This window comes from Alosa sapidissima, chromosome 16 (genome assembly GCF_018492685.1).
Source record: "Alosa sapidissima isolate fAloSap1 chromosome 16, fAloSap1.pri, whole genome shotgun sequence".
Taxonomy (NCBI): Eukaryota; Metazoa; Chordata; class Actinopteri; order Clupeiformes; family Clupeidae; genus Alosa; species Alosa sapidissima.
In genome coordinates, this window is record NC_055972.1 from 19,080,475 (window position 1) to 19,108,126 (window position 27,652).

The window sequence follows — 27,652 nt, forward strand, 5'->3', positions numbered from 1 at the left end:
GAGGTATCAGTCGAGTGGCCAGCGCTTGCAGCGTGGGGGTGGAGGCACAGATGGAGGGTGGTGACAATGACCCATGCATGGAAACGCTGGTGAGAGTGACAAAGAAGAAAAGTATGCTGGGGAAAAACGGTTCAAACACACGGACAGATTACACTGAGGGGAGAGTGGACACAAGGGTGTGGAGAGGAGAGAGACATGTGACGCCATCAGATAGTGAGGAAGAGGCAGGGGGAGCAAGAGAGACGACAGGAGGGAGTCATGGAGGTCAGATAATGAAATCCAAGATGGCAGCTTATTCTGGTACAGATATGCACAGACCTACAGTATATAAACGAAGAGCAGTCAACGGCAACACATATGTAAACAGACGTAAATTCAGGACAGAGAGAGAAGGATAGGAGGAGGAGGAGGAGGAAAAAAGGAGGGGAAATGTGAAAGGTGGAACAAGGTGGAGGGAGAGGAGGAGGAGAGAAAGGCGAGGGAGAGAATGCGGTCAGAGGCACAGGGCCGCCACGACGACGCCACACGCAGTGTGCATGTGGCTAATGACACATGGACAAGAGCATAAACAACTCGGCCTGGAACACATAAATCATCCCATCCTTCAGTAAACAACCAGTAAACAAAGAGTGGTAAACAGCGTCCCTGTGCCCCTAGTGCTGGGCAATGGTGCTGTTACCAGAAGTGTCATGACCCAGGTCGTCAGGTCATGTGACCAGAACTCCAACTGGAAAGAATAGTGGCACACAGGGCACAGTTTTTGGACAGGAAAAAAGGGTTCCTCATGAGCCCGTCACAAGGCGTCACTAAACCCTGGCATCCATACTCTATACATTGGGAAAAATACCTTCATTAAGTGTAAGATGTTCTTATCAAAGAAAAAAAAAAACAATGGTGCCTTTTCTGTTACAAAGAATCCTTTTGCTGTCCTTTGCTGCCAGTTCTTCACCTCAGAAAGGTACTGTAAAACTTAAATCACATCAAGCAATATTTTGTCAGAGGATTTTAAAAACAGTTGTTGAGGGTAATTTTACTGGAACCAAACCACTCACTTATCATAACATTTCAGTTACTCATGTGAGTCTCTAACATTTGAGTTCCTCTCATATGGGGAGAATATGAGAGACGGGTAATACATAATAAAAACTGATGAAAAACTAGAATTCCTCACTAGAACTCAGTCAAAATAGATTGCTTTAAATAAGCTTTGGACTTTCAAGCGAGGGCTTGATTACCTAATGTCATAAGAATGGGGATAGGCTCATATTTTTCCAATCATTCTTCAAAGCGCAATGGCTGAATTTAGGCTGCATCTGTGGTCAGTTACAATGATGTTTTGGGTTGAGGCTGTTGGCGTTGGACACAGTTATGGTGTTCTTTCTGCTCCAGCACAATACTGTGATGTCTGGACTTATGGGATTCACTCAAAATATCCCCTAAAATAGCCCTGAGGGGCAATGAGCTGGTGACCAAACACATCAAGCCTCTACTGAATGTTGGAAGCCCTTCCAGAGTCATGTGTTTTTCTCTAAGGCACAGCAAGAACTACTCTTATCTTTGAGCAAGAGGCATACTGATACTACCAGTTTACATTCAAATAGAAATTCAAGTTACAGTGATGTGTCAACAAACCAGTACACTGTTATTGTGTCAATGTAACATAAAACTTAAAAGTGACTGCTCTGCCTGGCTACACGTGTATGCACTGTCCAGCCCACAGTGCAGAGAGGTTTTCCATTTTATCAGTGTGTAAATCAAGCCCACTGACCTTTGCAAAAGACCTTTGCAAAGCTAGCGTGAGGCTGTACTAGTTCAGCGAATGGAAGTAAGCTGATAAAAGCAGCTAATTCTACGTTTGAATGATTCTGGGAAAAAAAGGGCTTGAGGCTGATTGATGGGTAGGAAAATGTACAAATCCAAAGGAACAGAACACAAGGAGACAGTGCACTGGGGGAACAGTTAAAGATCAAGGAAAGTACCTGTAGATGACTCCATTCTGGTGCAGGAACATGAGCGCTGACGTGACCTCGGCAGCGTAGAACCGAGAGCGTGGCTCGTCAAACTTCCTGGAACGCTGGATTTGGAACATCAGATCTCCTCCGTTCACATACTCCATGACGAAGAAGAGACGGTCCTGGGGAGAGAACACAGAGGGAACAGCGCTGAGTGGAATCAGATGACTGGAGACGTTGCACTGTTCGGATTCAAATGAGAATTTTACTGCATTTTCCCAAACAAACATAAATTTATTTATACACATTATATTTATACTGCATTTGAACACTCACTCAAGTGAAACTAAAGTATAAGCCTTGCAGAACACTACAAGATACCTCATGTTCTAGAATATTTGTATTAAGTCAGTCCGAAACATAAGTAACAAAGCGGCGACCCCATATGACTAGCACAGAGACGCTTCCAGTAAACACACTGAACTAAAAATGCAGTAAATTGAGGATGTGAACCTTTCCCTCCCATCCTCCCATACAATATACAATCAAGAAGAAAAATGGGTTCAGTATAGGCGTGGATGCTGCATGATGATCCACACTGTCACACTTACACACACACACACACACACTTAAACACACACACACACACACACACACATACAGTACGTACACACTGTATTCACAAACAAAATTGTGTATGCACTTAGACTTGCATCCGTGCACACACGCACGCACACACACACACACACACACACACACACACACACACACTGTATCTACATCACCCTTCACCTCCCCACTTCCCGACCCTAGAATTTCTTCCTTCGATACACTCTCATCTTACTGGGAGCGAGCCCCCTTTCCTGCGTCTCCCTCTACTCCAGCGTCGGAAACCAGCGGGAACGGTATTCTATAGGATATAAAAGGGCTTTATATAAACCGGGAGAAGCCATTGCTACCCCGGTGCCCATTGTTTCAGACAGCCATCTCCCGCAAAGGTCCACTGACACACTGGACTTTATCATAATAATGCCCCCCTCCGGAGGGCTTCCCAGAGGCAGGGAGTGGAGCCACGAGATACCAAACACCGGGCACGGTCAAACGGCCATTGTGAGCCCTGCCCGTCTTTGAGCAGCAGGCCTGGAGGAAAAACACCAAGGGGGTCAGGATCTAGGAAGGAACCTGGTCTGAGCGACTTATCTCGAACACTCAGTAAAACAGCTTGATTGCAAAGGAGGGGGGCTGAAGTGTTTTTAATTGATGTGTGTGTGTGTGTGTGTGTGTGTGTGTGTGTGTGTGTGTGTGCGGTGTGTGTTTATGTGTGTGTGTGTGTGTGTGTGTGTGTGTGTGTGTGTGTGTGTACAGTATGTGTGCGGTGTGTGTTTATGTGTGTGTGTGTTTATGTGTGTGCGTGTTTGTGTGTTTGTGTGTGTGTGTGTATACATGTGTGTATGTATTTGGCATCTTTTCAGCACCCACTTATTTTCCAGCAGGTAATTGGCATGATTCTGCTGACTCTAACTCTGATCTGATAGTGTGGCTGTGTTGCTCTTGGTAGAGGCCATGGGAGAGGTTGACTTCTGCCAAAAAGGCTACACTTTAACTCAGTTTGTTTAAGGGGCGCTCCACAATGCCTATTGTCTCAAAGCCATCAATGCCACTACACTGCTGGTGGCAGCAAATGTGGCCAATTCTGTTATAATCCTGCAGCAAGGTTGAAACTAAGTGGGTTTACATGGACACTTCTAATTTGATTAGAATCGTAATAACGGCTCAATCGGAATAAAAATGAATTGGGGTGTAACAATATGCTCAACTCACAATTCGGTACAATTCACAATACTGTTTTTTCACAATTTTCTTTTAACAGAATAAGCTGCAGACACATTTTGACTGAAAAATATTCCTTTATTTATATAAACTGAGAGGAACACAAGGTCTGAACTCATTGCCACCTAAGTGTCACAGGTAATGCGTATTCTGTCTTATCGCTCTGATGAGGTTGTTTTAAATTAGAATTTTTTGACCAATCTGTCCAATCCATCTGTAATTTTACTATTATTACCAATCATCGTACTGACGTCTGAAGTCGAATAAGTGAAATGAAAAGCAGATTACACTCTATTTTGTTCAAAAAATGCCTTATGATTATTTTTTCTCTAAACAGGTTGTAATCTTTACACATTTGTATCAATTTTTAGCCAAACGCCAGAATCGGAAAATAAAACTGCCGACTTAATTAGGCTTAATTGGAATGAAAAGGATGTTGTATTCCATTCTTATTACGATTGAAGAGCCATGTATGAGATCAATCGTGTTGCCCGACGTAACTTAGCAACAGGTCTGTCATTTTGACGAATCAAAGTGGTAAAATAAAGAGTAAATCATGATCAACCCTGGTTTTGTACTGTTGGCAGTTGGCCTATATGCATAATAATGTATATGCTTAATCGATGAGAGAACATCAGCCACAAGCACAGCCACCTACTGTCTGCGTACGTGCTCTGGCAGCATAGGCTGATGGACATGAGACTGCGGAGGTGGGTGGAGGCACAGGGTGGGCTGCTGGGCCATGGCAGCAGGACGCCCTATGGTGCCATACCATGAAAACCACGCCCCCTGCCCCAATGACACGGAGGAAGCGCCGCAACTTACATAACTGTCCGGGAGTCCACCTCAGAATGTCGCTCTCTCTCTCTCTCTCTCTCTCTCTCTGTCTTTCTCTCTCTCTCTTTCTCTCTTTCTCTCTCTCTTTCTCTCTCTAAAAGGGAATTTAAACAGGATGTTGAAATAGTTTGTTTAAATGTGGCCAGAGTCAGTGCAAGGCCCACCCAATCGAAGGCGAATAAACATTTCCTGCTTCTAATTAGAAATGTACAGATACTGGCGTCTCACTGACGAAGCCCTGAAAGGAGCCTGATCACCTGATAACCACCAAGACCCAACAAACTGGAATGTGTGTGTGTGTGTGTGTGTGTGTGTGTGGTCGACTCATTGCAGGTCGCTATATGTGGATCTAGTATGAACTTGCCTATTATGTAACATATAAGAAACACATGCACAGACACATGTATATATGCTCAACACCCACACCCACACACACACACACAGGTGGGCACAGACAGGGCAAAGGCAGTGTATGCAAAGTGACTGCCTTTTTAAAGCAAGCCTGCTCCCCAGCGTGTTCAAAAAGGTCCAGAGCTCCCTCCTTAAGGTGGAGGTAAGATTTCACTCAGCTCTGCCAAACACAATGAATGCTGAAAGCAGAGATCTCTCTCTCTTTCTCTCTGTACCTCTCTCTCACACTCACACAAATACAAATTCTCCACCTTATTATCTCTCTCTCTCTCTTTTATACTCTCAAATTCTCTATCATATTCCACCTTTCACTCTGGTCTCTGTTTTGGTCACACACACAAACAAATTCTCTCTCTCTCTCTCACACACACACACACACACACACACACACACACACACACACACACACACACACACACACACACAGAGCCACTTTCACTCTCTCGCTCTCTCCTCCTTGCTGTGCCAGGTTATATTAATGGCCGATTTCTCAGATGGGCTGAAGCAATTGCTGACCTGTGGTGTTCTCAGCGTGGGCCGATCTGCTTTGCGCAGGCAGCAGGCTTTGTGATGCTGATAGTAGCAGGAAATGATTATAATTTCAGTACAGAGCGTATTGTGTGTGGGCCTGGACGCGGCTCAAGAATGTTTATCCTTAAACCCCGAGCAGTGACCTGACCCCTCCACACACACACACACACACACACACACACACACACACACACACACACACACAGACACACACACACACACACACACACTAGACACACTAGACACACCACACACATGCACGCACGCACGCACGCACGCACGCACACAAAATTCAAATGACCATAGAGAAGTGATACACAAACACATACATATTCAAGCGAGAAGCACTCAAACACACACACATAAGACAGATCTAATTCTTCTGCTGTCAAACACACAGATACACACACACACACACACACAAATGCACAGTCTTCCTGTAACTCAGACACAGAGGCTCTCCCACTCTATGCTTTGATATATATATCCCCTCTTTTTCTCTCTGACATACATACACACGGTGTGTGCTTTCACTGTGTGTACAGTATAGGTGTCCATGTGTGTTTGTAGGTGCATGTGTTGATGTTGATGAGACAGCTAACTTTGCATACCTTACGTACTTTACACTTTCTAAGAACACTTTCTAGAACCCTTTTTCTTGTCCTTGACATAACACTAACACACACACACACACACACACACACACACACACACACACACACAGAGCAATTAATAAAGACAGAGAGAGAGAGTAATTAATAAAGTCCTGGCAGTGTTTAAAGTACAGAGTGTTCTGATGGGTGCACTCAAACTGATAAATAAACAAGGCTCCATAAAGAATGACAAATCAGTGCACCTAATTGCATGCCCTAGATCCTTGTATGAAGTATCAAAATACTTGCTGTTTTAACCGCTCACCCCTACACACACAAACAAGATAAAACTTCCCTCCTTCAACATCTGTTGGTAAGGAGCAGTGCCGTTTAAGTAAATGGTTTGTGAATAAACAATACAAATGCAGATGTAACAATACAAATGCCATCCAATGGATTTATGCCTCTAGATATTCACACAAAAATGTTGTAGCATACAGCACTTTTCAACGGGTTCTCACTTGTTCCAGTAGTGCAACCATGTTATCTATGTGGACCCCTTCGGGGAACTGATAACCCTCCATCGGTCTGTTTTTTCTCTAAAGGGCTGAGTGCGGGGATTGGGGATTGTCTAAAAGTTGTTCTGAATGCCCCTGAAGTTCTTTGCATCCTTCACCAGTTACCATTAACACATTGGAAACAAAACAAAAGGTTTACAAATGGTTAATGTTGCCTAACACATGCCTTACAAGTCACTAATACAGGTATTAATTAGGTATGTATTGGTGGCTAACATGTGAACCTTAAAATAAAGTGTTACCAAACACTTGTAGAAATTACGCTGGAGAGTAGTGTTAGGAGTGGCCCATCATTAATCATACCTGTACAGGACGCCACAGAAATATTTCCTAGATTATGAAAAATGCCTTTTTGATCTTTGACTTGACTTGATTGTCTTGGCATGTTTCTACAGATGAAAGCAGCTGTTTTAACTGATGTTTCTTGAGTAATTCCTGTCAATTTAGAGGTTAGACTTACAAACACTTACACAAACCAGACCTCATCTGGCGTTTTTCAAAATAAGACAAGGTTTCATGCACTTTGATTACAGCCTGATAATTTCCAGATTGATTTGTGTGCCTAGATGAATATGGATGTTTTTTTGTGTGTGCGTGGCAAATTGCAATTGCAGAAATTGCCAAACATTGTTCGTGATCTGTCTTCACTCTCTTCTGTAGACACTAAATCAACATTTAAAAATGTCTGTTATTTTGTGTAAGATGTTTTTATTATGCCATATCGAGTTCCTACCAGGTCAAGGAAAAACAATTTGATGAAATCCATCATGATCATTGGTATATCTTTGTGTTCTGTGTTCCAAAACTCCCAAACTATTATAGCAAGACAATGAGCATCTCTTTCACATTGGGTGTTACACAATCACAAAATCCTGCATCTGAACACACACACAGTTATCTTCTACTGACAGCAATGTCTTTCCTGTCCGAATATTGTCAGACAGACAATGTGTACATTGCGTGGACACTGAGTCGCACTGAATTACGTAACAGTGTTACACAACGGGATGCTGTTGTATTCACCTCCTGTGTATGAAGTAATGTTTAGCACATTAAATATGTGTCAACATAGAGATAAATATAGAGATTCACCACTACCCTCTATAAAAACAAAAATTACATTTTACCGTGGCTCAAAGAGCTGCAAACAGTGTTGTAAGGCTGAGTGTACAAATCCGTTTGGAGCTCCAATGGAATTTTGAATTGCGACGACGAGAATTCACAGGCTAACCGTTGATGTGCAGTGAGAAAGGTTGTGAACTAGATACAAAATATGACCGCCGCCCAGTCCAGCACATTTTTTCCACAAAAATAAATCACGCTGAAAGGCCTATATGATTCTAACTGTCTCACTAAATTGCATTATCCACACTCAATTCTCACTATCTGCTAGACAACAAGTACCAAAACATGATTAGTTCATAGATTTCACATGTAAAATTCATTTTATACAATCCCACCCCCATCTTGCCTGTTCATAATTCTGAGAAATTATTGTGTGCATGTACATGTTTATGTGTGTGGGTGGGTGTGTGTGTGTGCATGTGCATGCATGCGTACATATGTCTACTGTGTGAGTATGTGTCATACGTATGATTACTGTGAATGTATGTGTGTGCGTGTGTATCTGTTTATGCACATGTGTACACATGGAATGAGATAAGATGACCCCTGGAGGCAAACATACGGAAAAAATGGGTCATCCTAGGCCCTACGGTTCTCAAGATATTCACAGAAAACTGTGTCTGCCCTACCCTCCTTTCGGGGGGTCCAGTCCAGCGGGGGGGGGGGGGGGGAACGAAAAACCATGCTATCCATGTGGGGTTACATGCCCACCAAGGTTCGTGTATCCCGGTCTTTCACTGTCCCGGGAATCCTTGTTGGTGTACGGTCACTAAATGTACACATAAATTATTTTATTATAAGGCCCCCCATGAACGAAAGTTCACGAAACTTGGCATGCATTCGGAGGGTGTCATAATGATCCTACACTTTCAATTTCGTGCAGTTTTGACAATGTCAGCCAGAGATATTGTGATGAAAACACCTAATTCTTTGCTTTTTAATGTTTAACTAGGTGGCGCTATACATGAAATAAGTGGTAATGGGATGGGTTGACATGCCCTCTTAAGACCAACATACAAAAAAAAGGTGGACCTCCTAGGCCCTACGGTTCTCGAGATATTCACAGAAAACTGTCTCCGGCCACCTACAGGCCAGTTGGTGTATAGTAACATAAATTAATTTATTGTGTGGCCCCCCATGAGCGGAATTCCACGAAACTTGGCATGCATTCAGAGGGTGTCATAATGATCCTACACTTCCAATTTCGTGCAGTTTTGACTATGTTAGGTCACAGATACCTGCGATTACAACACCTCATTTTTACTTTTTTGTGTTTAACTAGGTGGCGCTATACATGAAATGAGTGGTTATGGAATGGGTTGAAATGGCCCCTTGAGATCAACATACAAAAAAAAAATGGTCCTCCTAAACCCTACGGTTCTCGAGATATTCACAGAAAACTGTGTCTGCCCTACCCTCCTTTTGGGGGGTCCAGTCCAGCGGGGGGGGCTACAGATCAAAACGAAAAACGATGGTTCCATGCTATCCATGTGGGGTTACATGCCCACCAAGTGTTTTGTGTACCCCGGTCTTACAATAAGTACCCACCAGCCCAGCACTAAACTCCGAGCGTGGTAAACAAAATCGGATATGTCAGGCAGTAAAAGCTCCAAAAACTAGATTTTGTTCAAATCTACACACCTATGGCTACTGAAAAAGGTAAGGTTAATTTAGCAAATGTTATTTGAAGTATTAAAAAAACATTGTTGTTTTAGAATTTTAGAACGAAATGGATGGTAATTAGCACGTTTACGATATATACTGTACCTCAGTGTTATTTCACTGTGAATGATATCTCCATTTTTTTCTTTGTTATGTACTTGTAATAAACAACCACAATCTAGATCTAGAGCTTTGCCATTGTGTGGTATTGACTGTCTTTTGATGAAGAAAAAATGACTTTAAATACTTTTGGCGTAAGACTACAAAATGAGAAGAAGGTGAAAGGCTTTGAGCACGCTACATGCATTCCACACATCCACACATTTCAACAAACACATACAATCCTTATCCTGTCTATGAAGTTGCATACAGGTAGGTAGCTTTACATGTATATGAATATGAAGCCTAGGAATGTTATAATGATTTAAATTAGGGCTGTCAAAATAACTGATTAATTTAGATTAATTAATTTGAGAAAAAATAACTGACTAAAAAAAAATACGATTCCGTATGACCTTTGACCCTGAGCCATTCTATTCAGTAACCATAAGACTGTAAAATGAAGGAGAGAGAAGAAAATGTGCTGCCTTGATCATTGATTGGAACATTTACTTTTAAAAAACTGCCTGATGGTGTTGATAAAAAATAAAGTGTTGATTAAAATAAAGTCTTCTGCAATGTCTGCAGCAAGGAATTCGCATATCACCGGAGTTCGTCAACTCTAAAGTCGCACATCAATGAAATAGTGTTGACATTGAGGGAAGTGTTAATTTATTTTCATTGTGTCCCCTGTTATATCTGTGGCCTGAAATGCCTTGTATGTGAAAAAAAAAAAAACCTTCTTCCCTAAACACTTTTGAATTTATTTCCTCAGCATATTAGGTCATACCATAGATTATTATGCCCATTATTTGAACAGTGAAAATAATAATAAAAGAGTTTTTGAACTTTAATGTCCCTAATGCTGACTATTCAATGATGCATTTGAATTTAAATATGTAAAATACTTTCACAGCAAAAATAAAATATGCGATTAATTTAGATTAATTAATCACAGAGTATGTAATTATTTCGATTACATTTTTTAATCGATTGACAACCTTAATTATAATAGTAATCCCATTACATGTAGTCTGTCACTTCCAACATACAAGAGGACTGAATGTTATTGCAACAGAACCCCTGAAATACATTAAGCACACAGCGTCAATGCTCCTTGATCTTTAACCCTTGAAATCTAAGTTCTAAGCTCTTAAGACCCCCCCCCCCACACACACACACACATACAGAGACTCCTCTGGCAATCCTATGGCCCAAATGAATGTGTGTCTCTGGTCCTGCATTTATAGGAAACTATATGTATCCATATGATGTTTTTAACTTGGGGCATTCATCTGTGTGTTTGTCTGTGTATCAGTATCTCCTAGGCACATTTCAGTTGCAATTTGTGTATTGTATGAAAACAATGTGCAGCAAAAAAATCTTGTTATATATACTGGGTGTTTGCATGACCTATCAATGCATGGATTAACTTGCTTTGTGCCTATGTCACATCTCTGCATACTGTGGGTGTATGTGTGTGTGTGTGTGTGTGTGTGTGTGTGTGTGTGTATGTGCGTGTGTGTGTGTATATGCGTGTTCATGTGACTGGTCTGAATTGTGAAGTGTGCTTTTTCTAAAACACAAAGAGCTCTTTGGCTATCTGGTTCAAACCCTGCTTTCCCTCCATACTGTATGATGTAAGGGAAATTAATCTCATTAATACACCCCTTACTGTACCCCTTGCTCCCTCTCTCGGCCTCCTATGCTATATCTCATCTCTCTTCCTCTCTCTCTCTCTCTCTCCCGTTCACTCTGTCTCCTTCACATATTATCTATCCTTCCTTCCCTGTCTCCCTCTTTTTCCAACTTTCTTTCAAAAAAGATTTCCCTTCTCCCTTGCTGTTTTCTCAGAAAAATCACAGGTAAATCTTCTTTATTCACTGCTCTCTCTCTCTCTCTCTCTTTCTGGTGTATGGATAGAGAGAGAGGGGGAGGAGAAGAATGTGTGAGAAAGAAAACAATTAAGAAATGTGAAATCTTTTATCATGGCAAGTCATGCTTTCTAATTTAATCTGTGGAGTTACATAATCTCTGCGCTCTCCTGTCCAGATCCATCCACTGGGATGACTAGAGCTCCAACTGCCTGCCCAGTCCGACATGTTTTCATTTCCACTCACTAAGATCCGATTTCTAAAATAATATAATACTGATATTAGTATTAAATATTAGAATATTTTCAAACCTCTCCTGTGCTGTCTTTCTGTGTGGCTGTCTTTCTGTGTATGTGTGTGTGTGTGTGTGTGTGTGTGTGTGTGTGTGTGTGTGTGTGTGTGTAAGAGAGAGAGAGAGAAAGTGTCTGTGTATCTAAGCATGGTGGCTACTGTTTGTGTGGTGCTGTATCTGACAATAACTGCAGATGTGCTATTGCCTCTGTATGCTCTGCAACTGTGTGCTGTATCTCCAGTATGTGTGTGTGTGTGTGTGTGTGTGTGTGTGTATGTTGAGAAGGGGCTGCAGGAGAGGGTATGTTGAGGCCACACAGTCGGCTATTCTGTGTCTCCAGATACAATCTCAACATTGGCGCTGGCGCCTGGACCCCTCTACCACTCTACTCGGCACAAAATCAGCCAAGGCCTTCACCTCATACACACACTTTATGGCTACACGTATGTGATGTGTGTGTGTGTGTCAGTGTCTTTTTGCGTTTCTGTGTGTGAATCAGAGTGTGGGATCAGTGTGAGTGTGTTTCTGTGTCAAAGAGAAAAAAGAAGAGCTTATGATTGATGTTTCTTTGCTTTTGAGAAACACAGGGGATGAGAGCCATTAAATAACTGGGGGAGTGGGGGGGGGGGGGGGGGGGGGCAGTCACCACCTTCCATAGAGCTGTATAGCATTTTTTGTACGGGCAACATGTGTGCGAGTGTGTGTGTGTGTATGTGCGTGTGTGTGTGTGTGTGTGTGTGTGTGTGTGTGTGTGTGTGTGTGTGTGTGTGTGTGTGTGTGTGTGTGTGTGTCTCTCTCTCTGTGTGTGTGTGTGTGTGTGTGTGTGTGTGTGTGTGTGTGTGTGTGTGTGAAAATCATACACATATGTTATACACATCACTTCAAGATAAGAATCAGTGCCCTGTTATGTAAGGCCTAACAATTGCCTTGTTCTGGCACAATCAAAACACAAGACTCAATTCATCCAAAACACCTTCAGCTGAGGGACAGAGAGCGAGAGAGAGAGAGAGAGAGAGAGAGAGAGAGAGAGAGAGAGAGAGAGAGAGAGAGAGAGAGAGAGAGTAGGAAAATGCCAGAATGAGAAAAAACAGGCTTAAAATTCAGACAATAAGGTTCTGTGAAGTTTTCAAAACCAAGTCCATTGTGTTTTTCCTACTATTGTTGTACAATACAGTTCTTACATCTGAATAGATGTTTCTAAAGCTACCACATGGACAGTCCCCACTACTGCTCTGATGTAGCAGGTGATGCATCAAGGACTCTTCTGAAGGCTCTTGGTACTCCACACACACCTTCTACACTCACTCTCTCAAACACACACTCACACACACTCACACACACACACACACACACACACACACACACACACACACACACACACACACACACACACGTACACACAAATAGCACAGATCTTTAGAGGCTTTTTGTAGAGGTGCAAAAATGATGCTAATTTTAATGAACAGAAGATATGAATGCTACTGGTACACTTCATATGTTTATACACACAATTTGCCTAGTGATGCTTCAAGGGCTCTTCTGAAGGCTCTTCTTGGTTTGTTTAAAGGCTTGGCACTCCACACACACCTTGCACACTCACTCTCTCAAACCCACACAGACACAGACACACAGACACACACACATACACACACACACACACACACAAACGGCATGGATCTTAAGAGGCTTTTTGTAGGTAAAGGCACTAAAATTATGTTAATCTTTATGAACAGAAGTTATACTATTAGTAAAATGAATGCTACACAATGGTACACTTGATATCTTTATACACACAATGGGTCTAGATGTAGTTTGAATAAGTCTATCAATGTTTACAATTTTATGAAATAAACACTAAAATAATAAATCAAACAAAATAACTGCCACTGCTGATTGGGTGATAAAAGTACCTCCATAAGCTACTTGGGGCTTTGGGGGTGTTAAAACAGCAGCAGCCTGGGTCAGCGGCGGCTCTGGTTTATCAGCTGCAGATCTGAGCCATAGACGGAGACTCTCCCCAAGACAGACCATTATTACACACGTCTACAGTCACATATTTAGAACAGTTGGGGCTACACGATTGGAATCACCTAGTGGAAGTTGGCAAGAGTTGCTACCATCACTCTCAGTACCTTCAATTGGGACAGAACGTCTGACTCACATAGAGGTTGAGTCTTCTCTAACCTTAAGGGCCCTTTTCCTTTCAAAATGGCTGACAGCCATCCAGCCTCTAGCCCCCACACCCCTTCCTCTCCACACCCTGCTCTCCTCCGCCCCTGTCTGTGCACCTACCCCGCTTTCCTCTCCTCCACTGTACACCCCCTCCCTTCCTCTCCTCTTGTCCTCCTCCTATTCTCTCTCTCTCTCTCTCTCTCCCCTCCCACCACAGTCTGCTGCCAGGACACAGTGTTCCTTCCCTGCGTTGTTTGGGGAAATGGCCGAAATAAATAAATTAAGAACAGAGGACACCATCATTACTGCGGATTCCAGGTCCGGCTGAGAAAACAAACAAGGCGGGTCTGTGTGTGTGTGTGTGTGTGTGTGTGTGTGTGTGTGTGTGTGTGTGTGGTTTGAATTTGGTTCGACCCGAACCCACCTTGCTGTAGCCCGCCAGCTTGCACGCTCACATACACACACCCGCACGCGCGCGCACGCACACACACACACACACACACACACACACACACACACACACACACACACACACACACACACACACACACACACACACATGTGAGTGTACATTGAAACAAAGGGAGAGGAATAAGAATGGGTTTGTGTACCTTTAGTTGCATTTATTCAGATTTGCCAAATCCTCTCAAAATGCTCTGGAACATCAGCTTAGTGTGTGTGTGCATGTGTGTGCATGTGTGTGTGTGTGTGTGTGTGTGTGTGTGTGTGTGTGAGAGAGAGAGAGACAGAGAGAGAGAGAGAGAGAGAGAGAGAGAGAGAGAGAGAGATAAATAAATGAAGCAGCTCTACTTGTCTCTACCTTATCTCATTGAAGTGCATACCTCCTGCCCACTGATGTAGGTGAGCCCTTTCCTCGCTCAGGTACAAACCCTCTCTCTCTCTCTTTCTCTCTCTTTCTCTCTCTCTCTCTATCTGTATTTTGACACCCCTTCCCTCTCTCTTAAATGGAACACTTATGCAATGACAGACCAAAAGCACCACCCATAGGATTACCTAACCCCCACCCACAACCTTACAGTGTGTGTGTGTGTGTGTGTGTGTGTGTGTGTGTGTGTGTGTGTGTGTGTGAACTGACTAGCATGTCTGTCATGGTTCAGTCATGCTTGGTTGGGCACCAGTGCTTGGAGAGACAGCAGCTGATAAGGCCTTAAGCCTACAAGTCATAAACCGCCAGTGGCATTTAACATATGAAGGCCGCCCAGGCCAGGCCCCAACTTCAGCCAGAAGAGTTTTAAAAGGGCTCGCTGGCTCTCCTATAGAGAGCTCTAGTTAAAGTGCCCTGTGGGATTTCACTGTCATATGGATAGGAATTTGCAAGACTACACAGCAGAATAAACAAAATTGCTTTATCAGAAAATATACATACAACAACATATGTTCTTTCTCTCCCTCTCTTTGTTTCTCTCTCTCTCATAGACACACAGAGAGAGAGAGAGAGAGAGAGAGAGAGAGAGAGAGAGAGAGAGAGAGAGAGATTCACACAATGCTAACCTGTCTGTGATTGGAGCTGAAGATGTGTTTTCACTTATCATGCTGAATTGAATTAGAAGAGCCACTCAACCACCATGCTGTCAAACTCAAAGGTGCTTTAAGCGATGGTACGTGTTTTCTAGGCTAAAACATTTCATGTCACTTAGTGCAAACATCACCTAACCAACTGCTAACTGTTGTCCTGAATACACTGTAAAAAAATGCAATCTCTGTGGACAGCCCAGGCTCCAAAAACGGCAACAAAAACAACCTGGGCAAACCTAATCTGAGTACCCAGAAGCTCGCATCATGCTAGGCAAACCTAGCCGACAAAAACATAACAAACTGTTCCAGCAAATCACAGAAGAGATGCACGTTTAGGAGAGTTTCAATTGCATGGGAGCAGCACGGGAGGGAGGGGGAAGAAAGTAGCGAGCTAGCTCTCTGTTTTGTTTGAAAGTCAACAGAAGTGACGTTACCCAGCATCGCTTAGAGCACCTTTAATATTACAGTTTTGCTGTCGCTTTTGTGCATTTCTCAGCTCAGAATTGAAATTCTCAAAACTACTAGTTCAACCTCCACATCATCTAGTCACTTTTGACATATACACAAATATGTTGATGCAATTGATTGTGTGCAAAAAGCATTATACAGGTTCTCTGCTGAACAGCCCTTCCCAACAAACTGTAGGAACAAACAGCATTGTAAAAGTACAGTGAATGTGAATCCTGTCTCATCTCCTAAAATCTCCCACATACAGCAATTTACTGTAGTAACTTTAGACTGTTTGAAATTGATACAAACAAATAAACAGTAGAGTGAAGTGAACTGGTATAATGATAACATGGCAAAGCATTTTGACTAACTTGTTCATAGCAGTGATACAGTGATACCTTCTGGTGGCACAAATATGTTGATTGGCATAAGTATTTGCCCTCAGAAATACAATAAGCATTTTGACCAAGTTTCAAGCTTTTGCAAGTAATCCACTGTGTTGTTGTACTGTGTTGTTTGCACAACCTGTTCTGAGAAGTGCACTTACTGTTGTGCAAATGATTCAAGAAATGTGCCAAACCAACTGAGAAAAACTGTAAACATACACCAGCTGATGCTCAAAACCTCTATCTACTAGCACAGTGGCTCTCAAACTTTTCACAATGAGTACCACCTCAGAAAACAATTGGCTCTCCAAGTACCAATATTATGACCAAATATAGTAGCCAATGTAATTACGGTACGTATGTACAGTAGTTAACACAGAAGGCTATTTTTATTCCTAATATTTATATTATTTATTATTGACTGTTATCCACCGCCACAACTGTACTTGACTGTTCATTGTCCCTAACTCCAGTTTCTGCTCTGCTGTTCGATATAGTCACCGTATATTTCCCGTATGGAGCCAACATTTTTAATCCATCATAGTTTGCCTCCTTTGTTTGTCATCACAGTCAACCATTGTTGACATTGCTTGTCAACCATTTGATAATGCTCCAAACAGTCACACCAGCCTAGCAAGCCTATTGGCTCCTTTTGGCTGATATAAAAACGGATATTTTTTTTAATTAATAAAGGAATTGTCTTGATAGAAAAGTCCCAGAGACTCCCGGATTGCCACTTTAAGGAGTCCGCATGAGAACCACTGTATTAGCATAACATTATGGGGATGATGGAATTGATTGTGTGTGTGTGTGTGTGTGTGTGTGTGTGTGTGTGTGTATGTATGGATGTGTGTGTTCGTGTGTATGCATGTACAGTATATGTGTGTGTATGTGTGTGTGTACATGTTTTTCTGTTCTTTGTTGCTGTGATACTCTCTTTTTGTGTGCATTCTAAAGTAGCGTGGTATTTATCATAAGCATCATTGTCGGGTCTGATGTCGTGTAAGTGCTGTAAAAAAGATGTGACAGCAATAAGGAGCCCATTTATACAGGACATCTGGAGATATATCAAGTAGCCTCTGCTGCTCTCTTGTGTTGATAGACCAGTACTACAAGATTAACTGTGTCGCATCAACAATACACATGACATTGTCCCCCCTCACACACACACACACACACACACGCACACGCACACGCACACGCACACGCACACGCACACGCACAAAGAACAGTTTGTAAAAAAAACGTTTTTTCAGCACTAGTATAAGGATACATTTCTTAGTCAGAGTGTAATTCACAATCAAGATGATACATGCGCACACACACACACACACACACACACACACACACACACACACACACACACGCTGGTCTTACTTTAGTTTGGAAGCAGCAGAAGAGTTGTGTAAGGTAGGGGTGTTTCCTGGCTAGTGCGAGGATGCGTTTCTCAGTCAGGGTGCAGTCCACATCGTCGTCCTGCAAGATCACATCTTTCTTCAGCACCTTCACGGCGTACACCTCATCGGAGCCCCGCAGTTCTGCCAACATCACCTACAGGGGGTGCCAGAGAGTCCACACGTCAGTCACATTACCCTCACACATAGCACAGACATAACCCTCTACCCACAGAGAGTTGATGAGGATCCTCTCTATATCCCTCAAAGTACTAAAATAACTCTCAATGTCGGATGCCCTTGTGTCACCTCATCCAACACCACATCACCAGTTGAATGTGCAAATCTTTTTACACAAATCTTGTGCAAGTCTGATAAATGACTCCTTGTGTGGATCATCTGTCCCTGTGTTTACCTGCTTGTGTGTGTGTGTGTGTGTGTGTGTGTGTGTGTGTGTGTGTGTGTGTGTAATGAAGTAATGATTAAGGATACAAATATCACATTGTGACTGCAACAGTACTGCAAGACGGTCTGCGCTATTCAGTTCCACCTGGAAACAGTCGCAAGTCTCAGACATTGGAGCGTCAGAGACATTGGAGAGTACTCAAACTCCAAGGAAAGCTCGCATGTATCCCTTTGCAGATCACTCCATCTCACACACAATTTTTTCACAATTCATCTATTGATGAAGACATACTAATTTTTCCAGTCAAAGCGAGGCTTCAGGTAGCCTGGCCTTGGTCTGTCTACATACTTCCGGTCGATTTCTTTTCCCTACAGTACTCCGTCTGGAATAGGTTGATTCACGCTCGTTTACTTCGGCAGTTGGGCAGCCGACCAACCAGCGAACAGAGGGCGTCCCTGAGAGCGATTACGTACTCAGGCATGGTGTTTAGCTACGTCAGAGACTTTCTAATGTGGAGACACAGCACTCAAAAAATACTCCATAGAAATGCATGGGGCTAGTTTGTCACGCCAATATGGCCGTTGTCTACACATATCCCACCCCTTCCTCGGCAAAACGTCGACATGTGAATACATTGAGCCAATCATATGGTGTGTTGTGAAGACATCGTGCCAATCATGTGTTGTGATCTCGCCGCTGGAGCAAGATTGGTGTCGTGAAGCCTTGCGCATGCGCAGTTCGACCCAAAGACTGTGCCCGATGAGTGCCCATAAAACGTTGGTATATGGCCGCCGAGTGGAGGGACTTGCCTAAAAGGACTTTGTGTACACCAACAATGTTCTCAATGCTCGAGTTCATGTGTAGAGACACTGATGATACTTCGATCAAAGTTTCATGTTGTGTCGAGCCTTACAAGCATACAAGCTTAAAAGTGGCGCTTTGGACATACTTATGCATTTTGAAAGTTTGACTTGGGTACATTCACAAAACACTATATGATGCGAGAGTTACGCAGATGAAACGTGTGATTGTTTGCTGATAAGATGCACCCGTGCTTGTTATGGGCGTGCTGCAGAGAAACTTCTCTGTATGACGAAACGCCGGTTGTTAGTGATTGGTTCAAAGCGGTTCAAAGGAACTCCAATGATTTTAAACCTCAAACTGTGCCCTCCCACCCGGAAATAAACAAACGCCTATGGATCTAGGCCAGACTCTCTACGAAGTCAGAGAGTCTGGTTTCCAGGCTAGGCTTCAGGTATACCCAACAAGGTTACACCTGTCAATCTGGTATCCTCCTTCCGACTCACCATTGTTTCTTGAATTTCCCCTGGGGATCAATATGTACAGTATGTATGTTTGTATGTATGTATGTATGTATGTATGTATGTATCTATCTATCTATCTATCTATCTATCTATCTATCTTGTGTATATATCATGGACAAGAGCAAGTCATAGAATCCATGTCACACATATTAAATGGCTGTCATTTTTACAAAAGTATTTATGTATCCAGGCATGATAGGATTGTGTCCAAATGTGTCAAAACATGTAAATTGTGTTGTTAGACAACAAATGTTTTCCAGGTGTTCTACAATGTCTGCGTTCTCTGATTTAAATGCCACCAGGCCTGATATTATAATCATTGATGAGCACGATAGGGATGTGTTCATCCTTGAAGTAGGTTGCTGTTTTGATTCATGTCTAGAGGAGGCTTACTTAAAAAAGTTAGTAAAATATCACCCTCTTGTACAGCAAATAACTGGCCTTGGCTACAAATGTCAATATCTGGTACTTATCTTCGGCAGCCTGGGCCACGTGCATAGGCTTGTCATTAGGGGTCTCAGGATAGTTGGCTTTACAAAAGCAAGGACAAAGCAAAATGCCAAATACTGCTCAATATCCTCCATTATTGGAAGTCGCCATATATAGAAAGAAAGGTGTTGTGTGTATCCATAAATCTGCTGTTTGAGATTGTCATCAGACCAACATTGGTCGATCATGCCTTAGCAATGTTCTGTATCTGTAACATTTATGTCCGTATGTACATTTATTATGAATTGCGGACATAAATAAAATAGCTAAAATGTGTGTGTGTGTGTGTGTGTGTGTGTGTGTGTGTGTGTGTGTGTGTGTGAGCATGTATGTGAAGGCGGAGTGTGTACGTGGAGACGTGAGGACACACTCTTCTCACCTTGCCGAAGCTGCCCTTGCCCAGGACCTTGATGAAGCTGAAGTGGTCCAGGTTCATTCTCTTGATGGGGAGGGTCCTGACCTCCCCGTTCTCCCGGCCCTCATTAGCCGCACCCTGAGAAGACACGCCCACCGCTGCCGTGGAGGACTTATGCTCCTCCCCGAAGGACAGGGCCTTCCTGATGTTGTCCACGTCTTTAAGGTCTAGATAGATAGATATATAGACAGTTTGATAGTTCCAGCTTTGTGTGTGTGTGTGTGTGTGTGTCTGCCCTCTGACCAAGAAGATGCCACACTAGGCCTAACACACCCGCCATAACTGCCGTTACATGTAATGTAGAAAATTATCCAATATGATTTTACGCAGCCTGTAAAAACTTATGATAGGTTGCTGAACTGCTTTAATCTACTGGATTATTCAGAAAAATTGATTCCTAATTTAACTTAACTTGTAAAATGGAATCAAATTAAGTATATAAAATGTGTGGGAGTGTGCATTTGTGTGTGTGTGTGTGTGTGTGTGTGTGTGTGTGTGTGTGTGTGTGCATGTGCATGTGTGTCTTTCTGTGTGTGTGTGTGTGTGTGTGTGTGTGTGTGTGTGTGTGTGTTTGTGTGTAGTGTGTGTGTGTGTGTGTGTGTGTGTGTGTGTTTGTGTGTAGTGTGTGTGTGTGTGTGTGTGTGTGTGTGTGTGTGGGTGGTGTGTGTGTTTACCCTGGTCACATGGGGAGGTAGGGGCTGACTTGGAGCGGTCCTCCTCTGTTTGTGTGGTGCAGGGAAGAGGCTGTGGCTCTTGACCCTGTGGAAGCTGTGAAGACAAATGGAACTATCATCATCACCATTATCGTCATCATCATTACCATCATCGACGGCATCATCTTCGCCACCATCACCATCATCATCCCTATCATCACCATTGTTTCAGTCTTCGTCATCATCGTCACCAATTCAACCACCATGGCTAACAGTGTTGATATTTTCTTTGCATCTATGTTCATTATTAGCATTAGGATCTGACAGTCAGGCGTGCTGTTATATTATATAATTTTATATATCATTACACTGAGTTAACATATCACAAGAGAGTACCGGTAGCCTAAACTTAATACATTTCGGGGTGGCCATGTATATTAGTGCTGCCACTAACGACTAATTTTCTAACGACTAATCTTTCGACTAATTTTTCGATTAGTCAACTAATCTAAACGACTATTTTTTATTTTTTTTTAAATCAAATGTTTGTTATTTCGTTGTGTCCATTTTATTTTGAACTCAACTGAAGGGAAAACATAAAATATAGATCACCCTACTTTTGTTAGAAGCGTATTAAGTGAACTGTTCAAAAACGTTATGTGTAAAAAAAAAAAAAATCACCCATTTAAAATTATACCATCAGATCTAATGTCAGACCTTTGATATACTTTATTTGTATGCCAGTGTTGCCATGGAGATAGACAATGTTCAATGTTTGTCAAACTTCTTTGACCTGAGGGCCGATCATGGCACCTACATGAACCCATCCCCCATCAAATTATCATTATATCACATCACAATTATAATTGTTATGCTATATTGTTATACATGCACTTCAAAGCAGCCAATGTTTAAAGTGCAAAACGTTTGTGAAAACAGAGAACTGCTTTATCAATGTAAAATATAATTACAATAGTTTCATTGCTTTTGCATGGTTGCATGATAAATACTTCTCAAAACAACAGCAATTATATGGGTGCCATTGTTTTGGGATGTTTCCCTCATGCAAGCATCATACACTGGTAGGCAAATAGAAAGAATATTGACATGATATTTAATTATGCCACAATAGCTTTTGGCCATGTTATGCAAATTTGACTATACAATACAATGCTAGATAGTGTATTAGTCTGTGCTCTGTTTTTATGGAAGTTGTATAAATTCACATCATTCTATTAAATGTTGTTTCATAATTAAATAACCTTCCAATAGGTGAATCGGAGCTTTGCTACCAACGTTATCGAGTGGTTTCAGTTTCGCTCGCGCACGCGCATGCATTGAATGAACGCTCATAACATGTTTGATGACACTGATTGCAGAAACATTTGTTTTCTTTTTCTGTCAGGCCGCGGTTGCTTGATCAATTACGCAGCAAATTATCAGACGAAGCCCCGGGAATAATTTCACTCCACCAGCAGTGTCCACGTTGTGGCCGGTGTTCCAGTTTAGATGGTGAGCAGCAACTGGTCTATTTGCATAAAATCAGTGAATATTCAACAAGACCCTGCCTACTTCTTAATCTGCTCTGCCTCCGATAGTGCAGGTTTATATTAGGCTACATTTTCACAAAGTGTTTGCAAGTGAGACAATATAACGGATATCGCTGAAAACATCACCAGTGTATGTCTAATACATGTCCATTTAAGCATTATCCACAAATATGACACATACTGAATGAATGGAAAAAATTAAAACTAGCGATCTAGCTGTGATTCGAACCACGCATGGACAAGAAAGTTGATTGGATTAGCTTCTACATCGTCTATACCACTACACTACGAGCCGCTAAAATCAATGCCAGATTTCTATGTATATATTGAACTGTTAGTAAAAGTTAACACAGGTTAACATAAGTGAGAAATATACGCCCATGTTAACTGGTGCCATCACAATTTAACAAGGGCATATGCAAGCCTCAAAACAACAAAATAGGTTCATATTTGCCTCACATACCAAAACCTAACTGATGTACAACAAACTGGCATGTCCCACAAACACTTTATTCCGTTTTGGGGGTTAATAATATGAAACACGTCAGTCATGTGCAAAAATTATCATAACTTAGTGTCATGTAGGGTTGCCAACTTTCTGATATGAAAATAAGGAACGGGGGGGGGTTTCGATAATACACTTCAGTAAGTACACCGGCATCCACTTCAGTTAGTGGGGGGGGGGGGGGGGGGGGGGGTATTGAAATTATGTATGTATTATTGTACTAAATAGTGCATCATTTTACAAAATTGTGAGCTATTATTTACTAAAATGCGCACATAATATATTACATTCTATAGCCACTAGCCTACTCATTTTCTATCTGGTGCAAAACAAGAATCATTTCGATGCAAAAACAGTTAAAGAAATAACTGTTTGTAGCCTATTATACTCAAACCAAATAACTCTGAAAACTGAACTGGCGGATATGCTGTCATAGAAAAAAAAATATTGAACATCACAAGCAGCTCCAGAAGCTCTGAATTTGGTGAAGCCTTATTTTATTTCTTGCTTTTTTTTTTGGCTATTCTGCAGCAAGTAGGCTAGCCTATTTGTTTATCTTGCACAGATGCACTGTAAAACTCATGACAAGACATGTCATCTCACGCTACGCTATCAACGTAATATACATGACTCGCAGTGGCTCAAACGAAAAGTGCATTCTCTGTTGGGATAGTGATGACAGACAAACTGAGAGGGATAAATGACAGCAGCAAAGTTTCCCTTTATTTCATACAAATCGTGTATTTTTCGTTCATAGTCTAACTTATAATACTGATCTGTCATGGATTTGCACGAGTTGATTCTCAATAATACGGAACAAAATGCGTTCCGTATCAGTTCAATACGGAACACATCTTTTTCCTTGCAAATACGGGACGATTCCGTATTTTACAGAACGGTTGGCAACCCTAGTGTCATGTCTCAGTGAAGTTATGCAGTGAGCTGTCTAATGATTTGAAGTGAACACATGAAACACATGAACACATGAAACTTATTTTCTCCAAATTAAATATTATTTAATTTGTTGGTCCTAATTTGACAACACAAAATGGTTATCATGGTAGCATTTATTACAAAACTTTGATGTAGCTAGAGAGTTTGATGACAGATGTTGCTGTTTCAGATTCCCACGTAGCCTAAATTAGAAAATAGTTTAGCCTACTTACTGCTCGTTCAGCAGCCTGTTGCAAAACATTCACTTAGCCTAGATGTTTGCTATAATGAATATCTTGATCGATTGACAAATAAGCTGTCACAAGACAACATAGACCTACATTCATTTAATACGAACACCATGCTATTGCATAGATACAAAATAACCAGTGGTGCAATTGGTTAGCAGGGTGGACTATTACTGCTAGCTTGCTATTTTAGTGAGCAGTTCGAGGCCCAAGTGATCTTCATAATTTTTGCGCATTATAATCACGATGTGTATTTCTGCACAAAAAACGAGCAACGTCTGATGGGGTCATTTGTTACTGTTTGTGATGCAAAATTACTGAGGCAAAATGAATCTGCATTATTCAAGGCATGCATTCGCTGTGTTTGCTCATGTTATAGGCTATCACCAGTTAACATGGACATCAGGATAGCTAGTAAGCTAGTAGACTAATAGACTAATGACAAGCGTTGCTCTCTGTGGTGTGGTGGTGATAGTGCTTACTACTTGGAACATTTTGCCTCAGTGAGACTCATGTTCGAAACCCAACAAAACCTTGGCTGATTTACTTTGACACATTTCCTGTTTGCACAACATTTTGTGTGGATGCTTAAGCAGACATGCATTATACATAGCGATTCCCGCATGTTTTCGGCAAGATCTTGCTTCATATTCTGTCACGCACTGTAGGCTTGTGAAAATGTGAATCTCCAGCACTGAAAAGGCGGAGGCAGAGCAAAGTGTTGTTAACAAGTAGGCAGGGTCTTGTTGAATATTCACGGCTTTTATGCAAATATCACAAGTTAACCTGCTCACCATCTAAACTGGAACACCGGTGCTCCTCCGCGGCCCAAAGTTTGAGAAACGATGGTCTAGCCAACTTTGAAAGGCGACAGGAGTTGAGGACTTTGCAAATGTCAGCATGTTCAAAACAAGGCTACAGGCACTTTGTGCGTCTTAAAACATAGGTTAGGCTACCTCACTTTATCAGCTGGCTTGAACGCTAAAAAAAATATGCGTTGTGACTTATTGAACATGGGAAATAATGTGCACCTTGATTGTTGATATATTCATTTTAACATTTTTTTTTGTATGACTGAATAAATGACATGCCGTTGCATTGTCAACGTGAGCCACTCTCTTTAATTAATTTATTGCAATTTCCACAATACTATATTAGTCAGAGTCTAGACTAGCGTACTAGCTTAGCTCCCCCGCTTAACTGCCTAATAATGAATCAAGCTTTGCTACATGCGTTTCCACTTGCGACCTAAGCAGGGTTTAAAACATGACTGCCAAAGTCTAAGTAGCCTGTTTAACATCCAAAGACAGTCGTCCTTTTCAAGAGTTAATAACATTACAGTGAGCCGTTTGAGACGGGAGACCAAAAATAAATTGGTGGTCAATAGTAAAACGACTCTTCGACTAAAAAAATTTGCCGTCGACTAATTTTCATGGTCGATTAGGTCTGTGGGGTAATGTAATATGGTTATGGTTTGGACCTGATGAGTTCACGGGCAATATGTGACCTGGACACTAGAGGGAGACTCACTAGGTTAAGTTTAGGGCCCTATCATGACATTCTAAAGCGCATCATCACTCGTCAAAAGTCTATTCAAATTACATCATTTTAAACCAATGAGAATGACATCTGTCATTCCCTTTAACGGCGCAAAGCGCGATATGTCAAATAAATGCATCAGTATTTTGGCATTCAACGGCGCATTTGAAGGAGGCTGCTTGCGAGACCGTATGGAATAGTCATTCTTAAACCATGCTTTACTAAAACCTAGCATAGCCTTCACGCATTTCCACTCGTCTATTATTTGAACTCATTGGCAAAGTGAAACTAACTTCACCAAGTCAGTCAACGACAAGACAGTTATATGCAGTTACTTTCACTATTGACTGACAGTGGGTTACCACCGAAAACATAGGCTGGAAAAAGTAACACTTACACTAATATTGCTCAAATGACTGAATAAAATTTAATAATAACATTAATATATTAACATATAATAACATTTATCTTGCAGAGGAGTTGCTTATATCTCGTGACAGTGCGTCTTCCGCTGTGCTCCATACGTGTCTCTCGCCTCTCCCCTAATCACCTTTAACAGTCATTACCAATTTGCAAATGATGGTGAATAACTACTCATCATGAGATGTACAGTATTTCGTAATATCTTTATTCTAATTATGTTTCCCATTGTAATCGTTCAATTTGTAATGCTTTGCATGGACGTGCGCTGGTGTGCGTTCATGAATGATAGAAGGATGGTGCGTGCACCTGCCAATATGACTGTTGACATGCGCTCTTAAAATAGCATATGAACAACTCGCCATTGACTTCTGACCAGGTTTAGGTGGTGTATAATAGCGATTTTTAGACAACGCGCTAGGACCCTCCCTAGGTTGTTAATTGCCACACCCCTGGGCGCAATGCTTAAAAAATAAACGTGCAAAATACCGAATTCAATTTGCGCGGGTGAAAAATGAACTTTACGCCATGCGCTGGTACCTAAAATACAGCCCTTAGAGTGGTAATGCAATGCAAGGTTTTTGCAGTAAAGAATCTTAAAATGAATACCGAGTCGTCACGCTTGTTTTATTGAACAACACAACATGGTGTCAGAAGCGCGGACATTAAGCAGCGGTCAAGGGACAGTGGGCTATGTCGAGATCCCGTAAGCGACGACGAAGGAGAAAGAAAAAAAAAAAGTTAACGTTAAGCATGGAAGGCGGACAACAAGCACCTGCTGTGCCCGGCGGAGAGAGAGTTGCTAACGCTATTCCAACTGCGACGTTTACTATCAAGCCTCCTGAAGCCTTTGACTTTGCTAAACCACACAAATGGGAGAAATGGATTCGGCGGTTCGAGCGTTTCAGACTGGCAAGTAATTTGAACAATTCCTCTGAGGCTAATCAAGTTAACACATTAGTCTACTGCATGGGTGATGAGGCCGACGACGTGCTACGTGGGTTAGAACTAACTAATGAGCAGTGTCAGCAATACAGTGCAGTAAAGAAAGGATTCGATAAATATTTCGTTCCAAAGAAAAATGTGATTTACAAAAGGGCCAAGTTTAATAAAAGAGTGCAGCAGCCTTCAGAAACAGTGGATGTATTCCTCGTGGCACTTTATGCTCTAGCGGAGAGCTGTGAGTATGGCGAACTGCATGATGAACTTTTGCGAGACTGTTTGGTGGTTGGACTTAAAGAATCAAAACTGTCAGAGAGAATGCAGCTCGATTGGGAACTCACTCTCACGAAAGCGATCACCATGGCTAGGAGGTCAGAGGAAGTAAAGCGGCAGCAGACTGACTTGAGGGGAGAGTTGAGCGCTGCTAGTAAAGTAGCTGTAGATGCACTGAATAAGACCAGAGGAAAGCCGTCGAACGCAAAGCAATTTAAACCAAAAGGACAGA

The 27,652-nt window shown here is 41.9% G+C and overlaps 1 protein-coding gene across 2 annotated transcripts in view; it reads right to left on the minus strand.

The window, feature by feature from the left end:
* The window catches only part of prkceb (protein kinase C, epsilon b), a 114,360-nt gene that overhangs the window by 16,788 nt on the left and 69,920 nt on the right, over positions 1–27,652 (minus strand). For both annotated transcript variants that reach the window (XM_042064946.1, XM_042064947.1), the window contains exons 8-11: positions 21,032–21,125; positions 20,322–20,524; positions 17,706–17,879; positions 1,980–2,134 (exon numbers count right to left, since the gene is read on the minus strand). In XM_042064946.1, the coding sequence (XP_041920880.1) occupies positions 1,980–2,134; positions 17,706–17,879; positions 20,322–20,524; positions 21,032–21,125 (626 nt within the window). The remainder of the gene's footprint in view (positions 1–1,979; positions 2,135–17,705; positions 17,880–20,321; positions 20,525–21,031; positions 21,126–27,652) is intronic.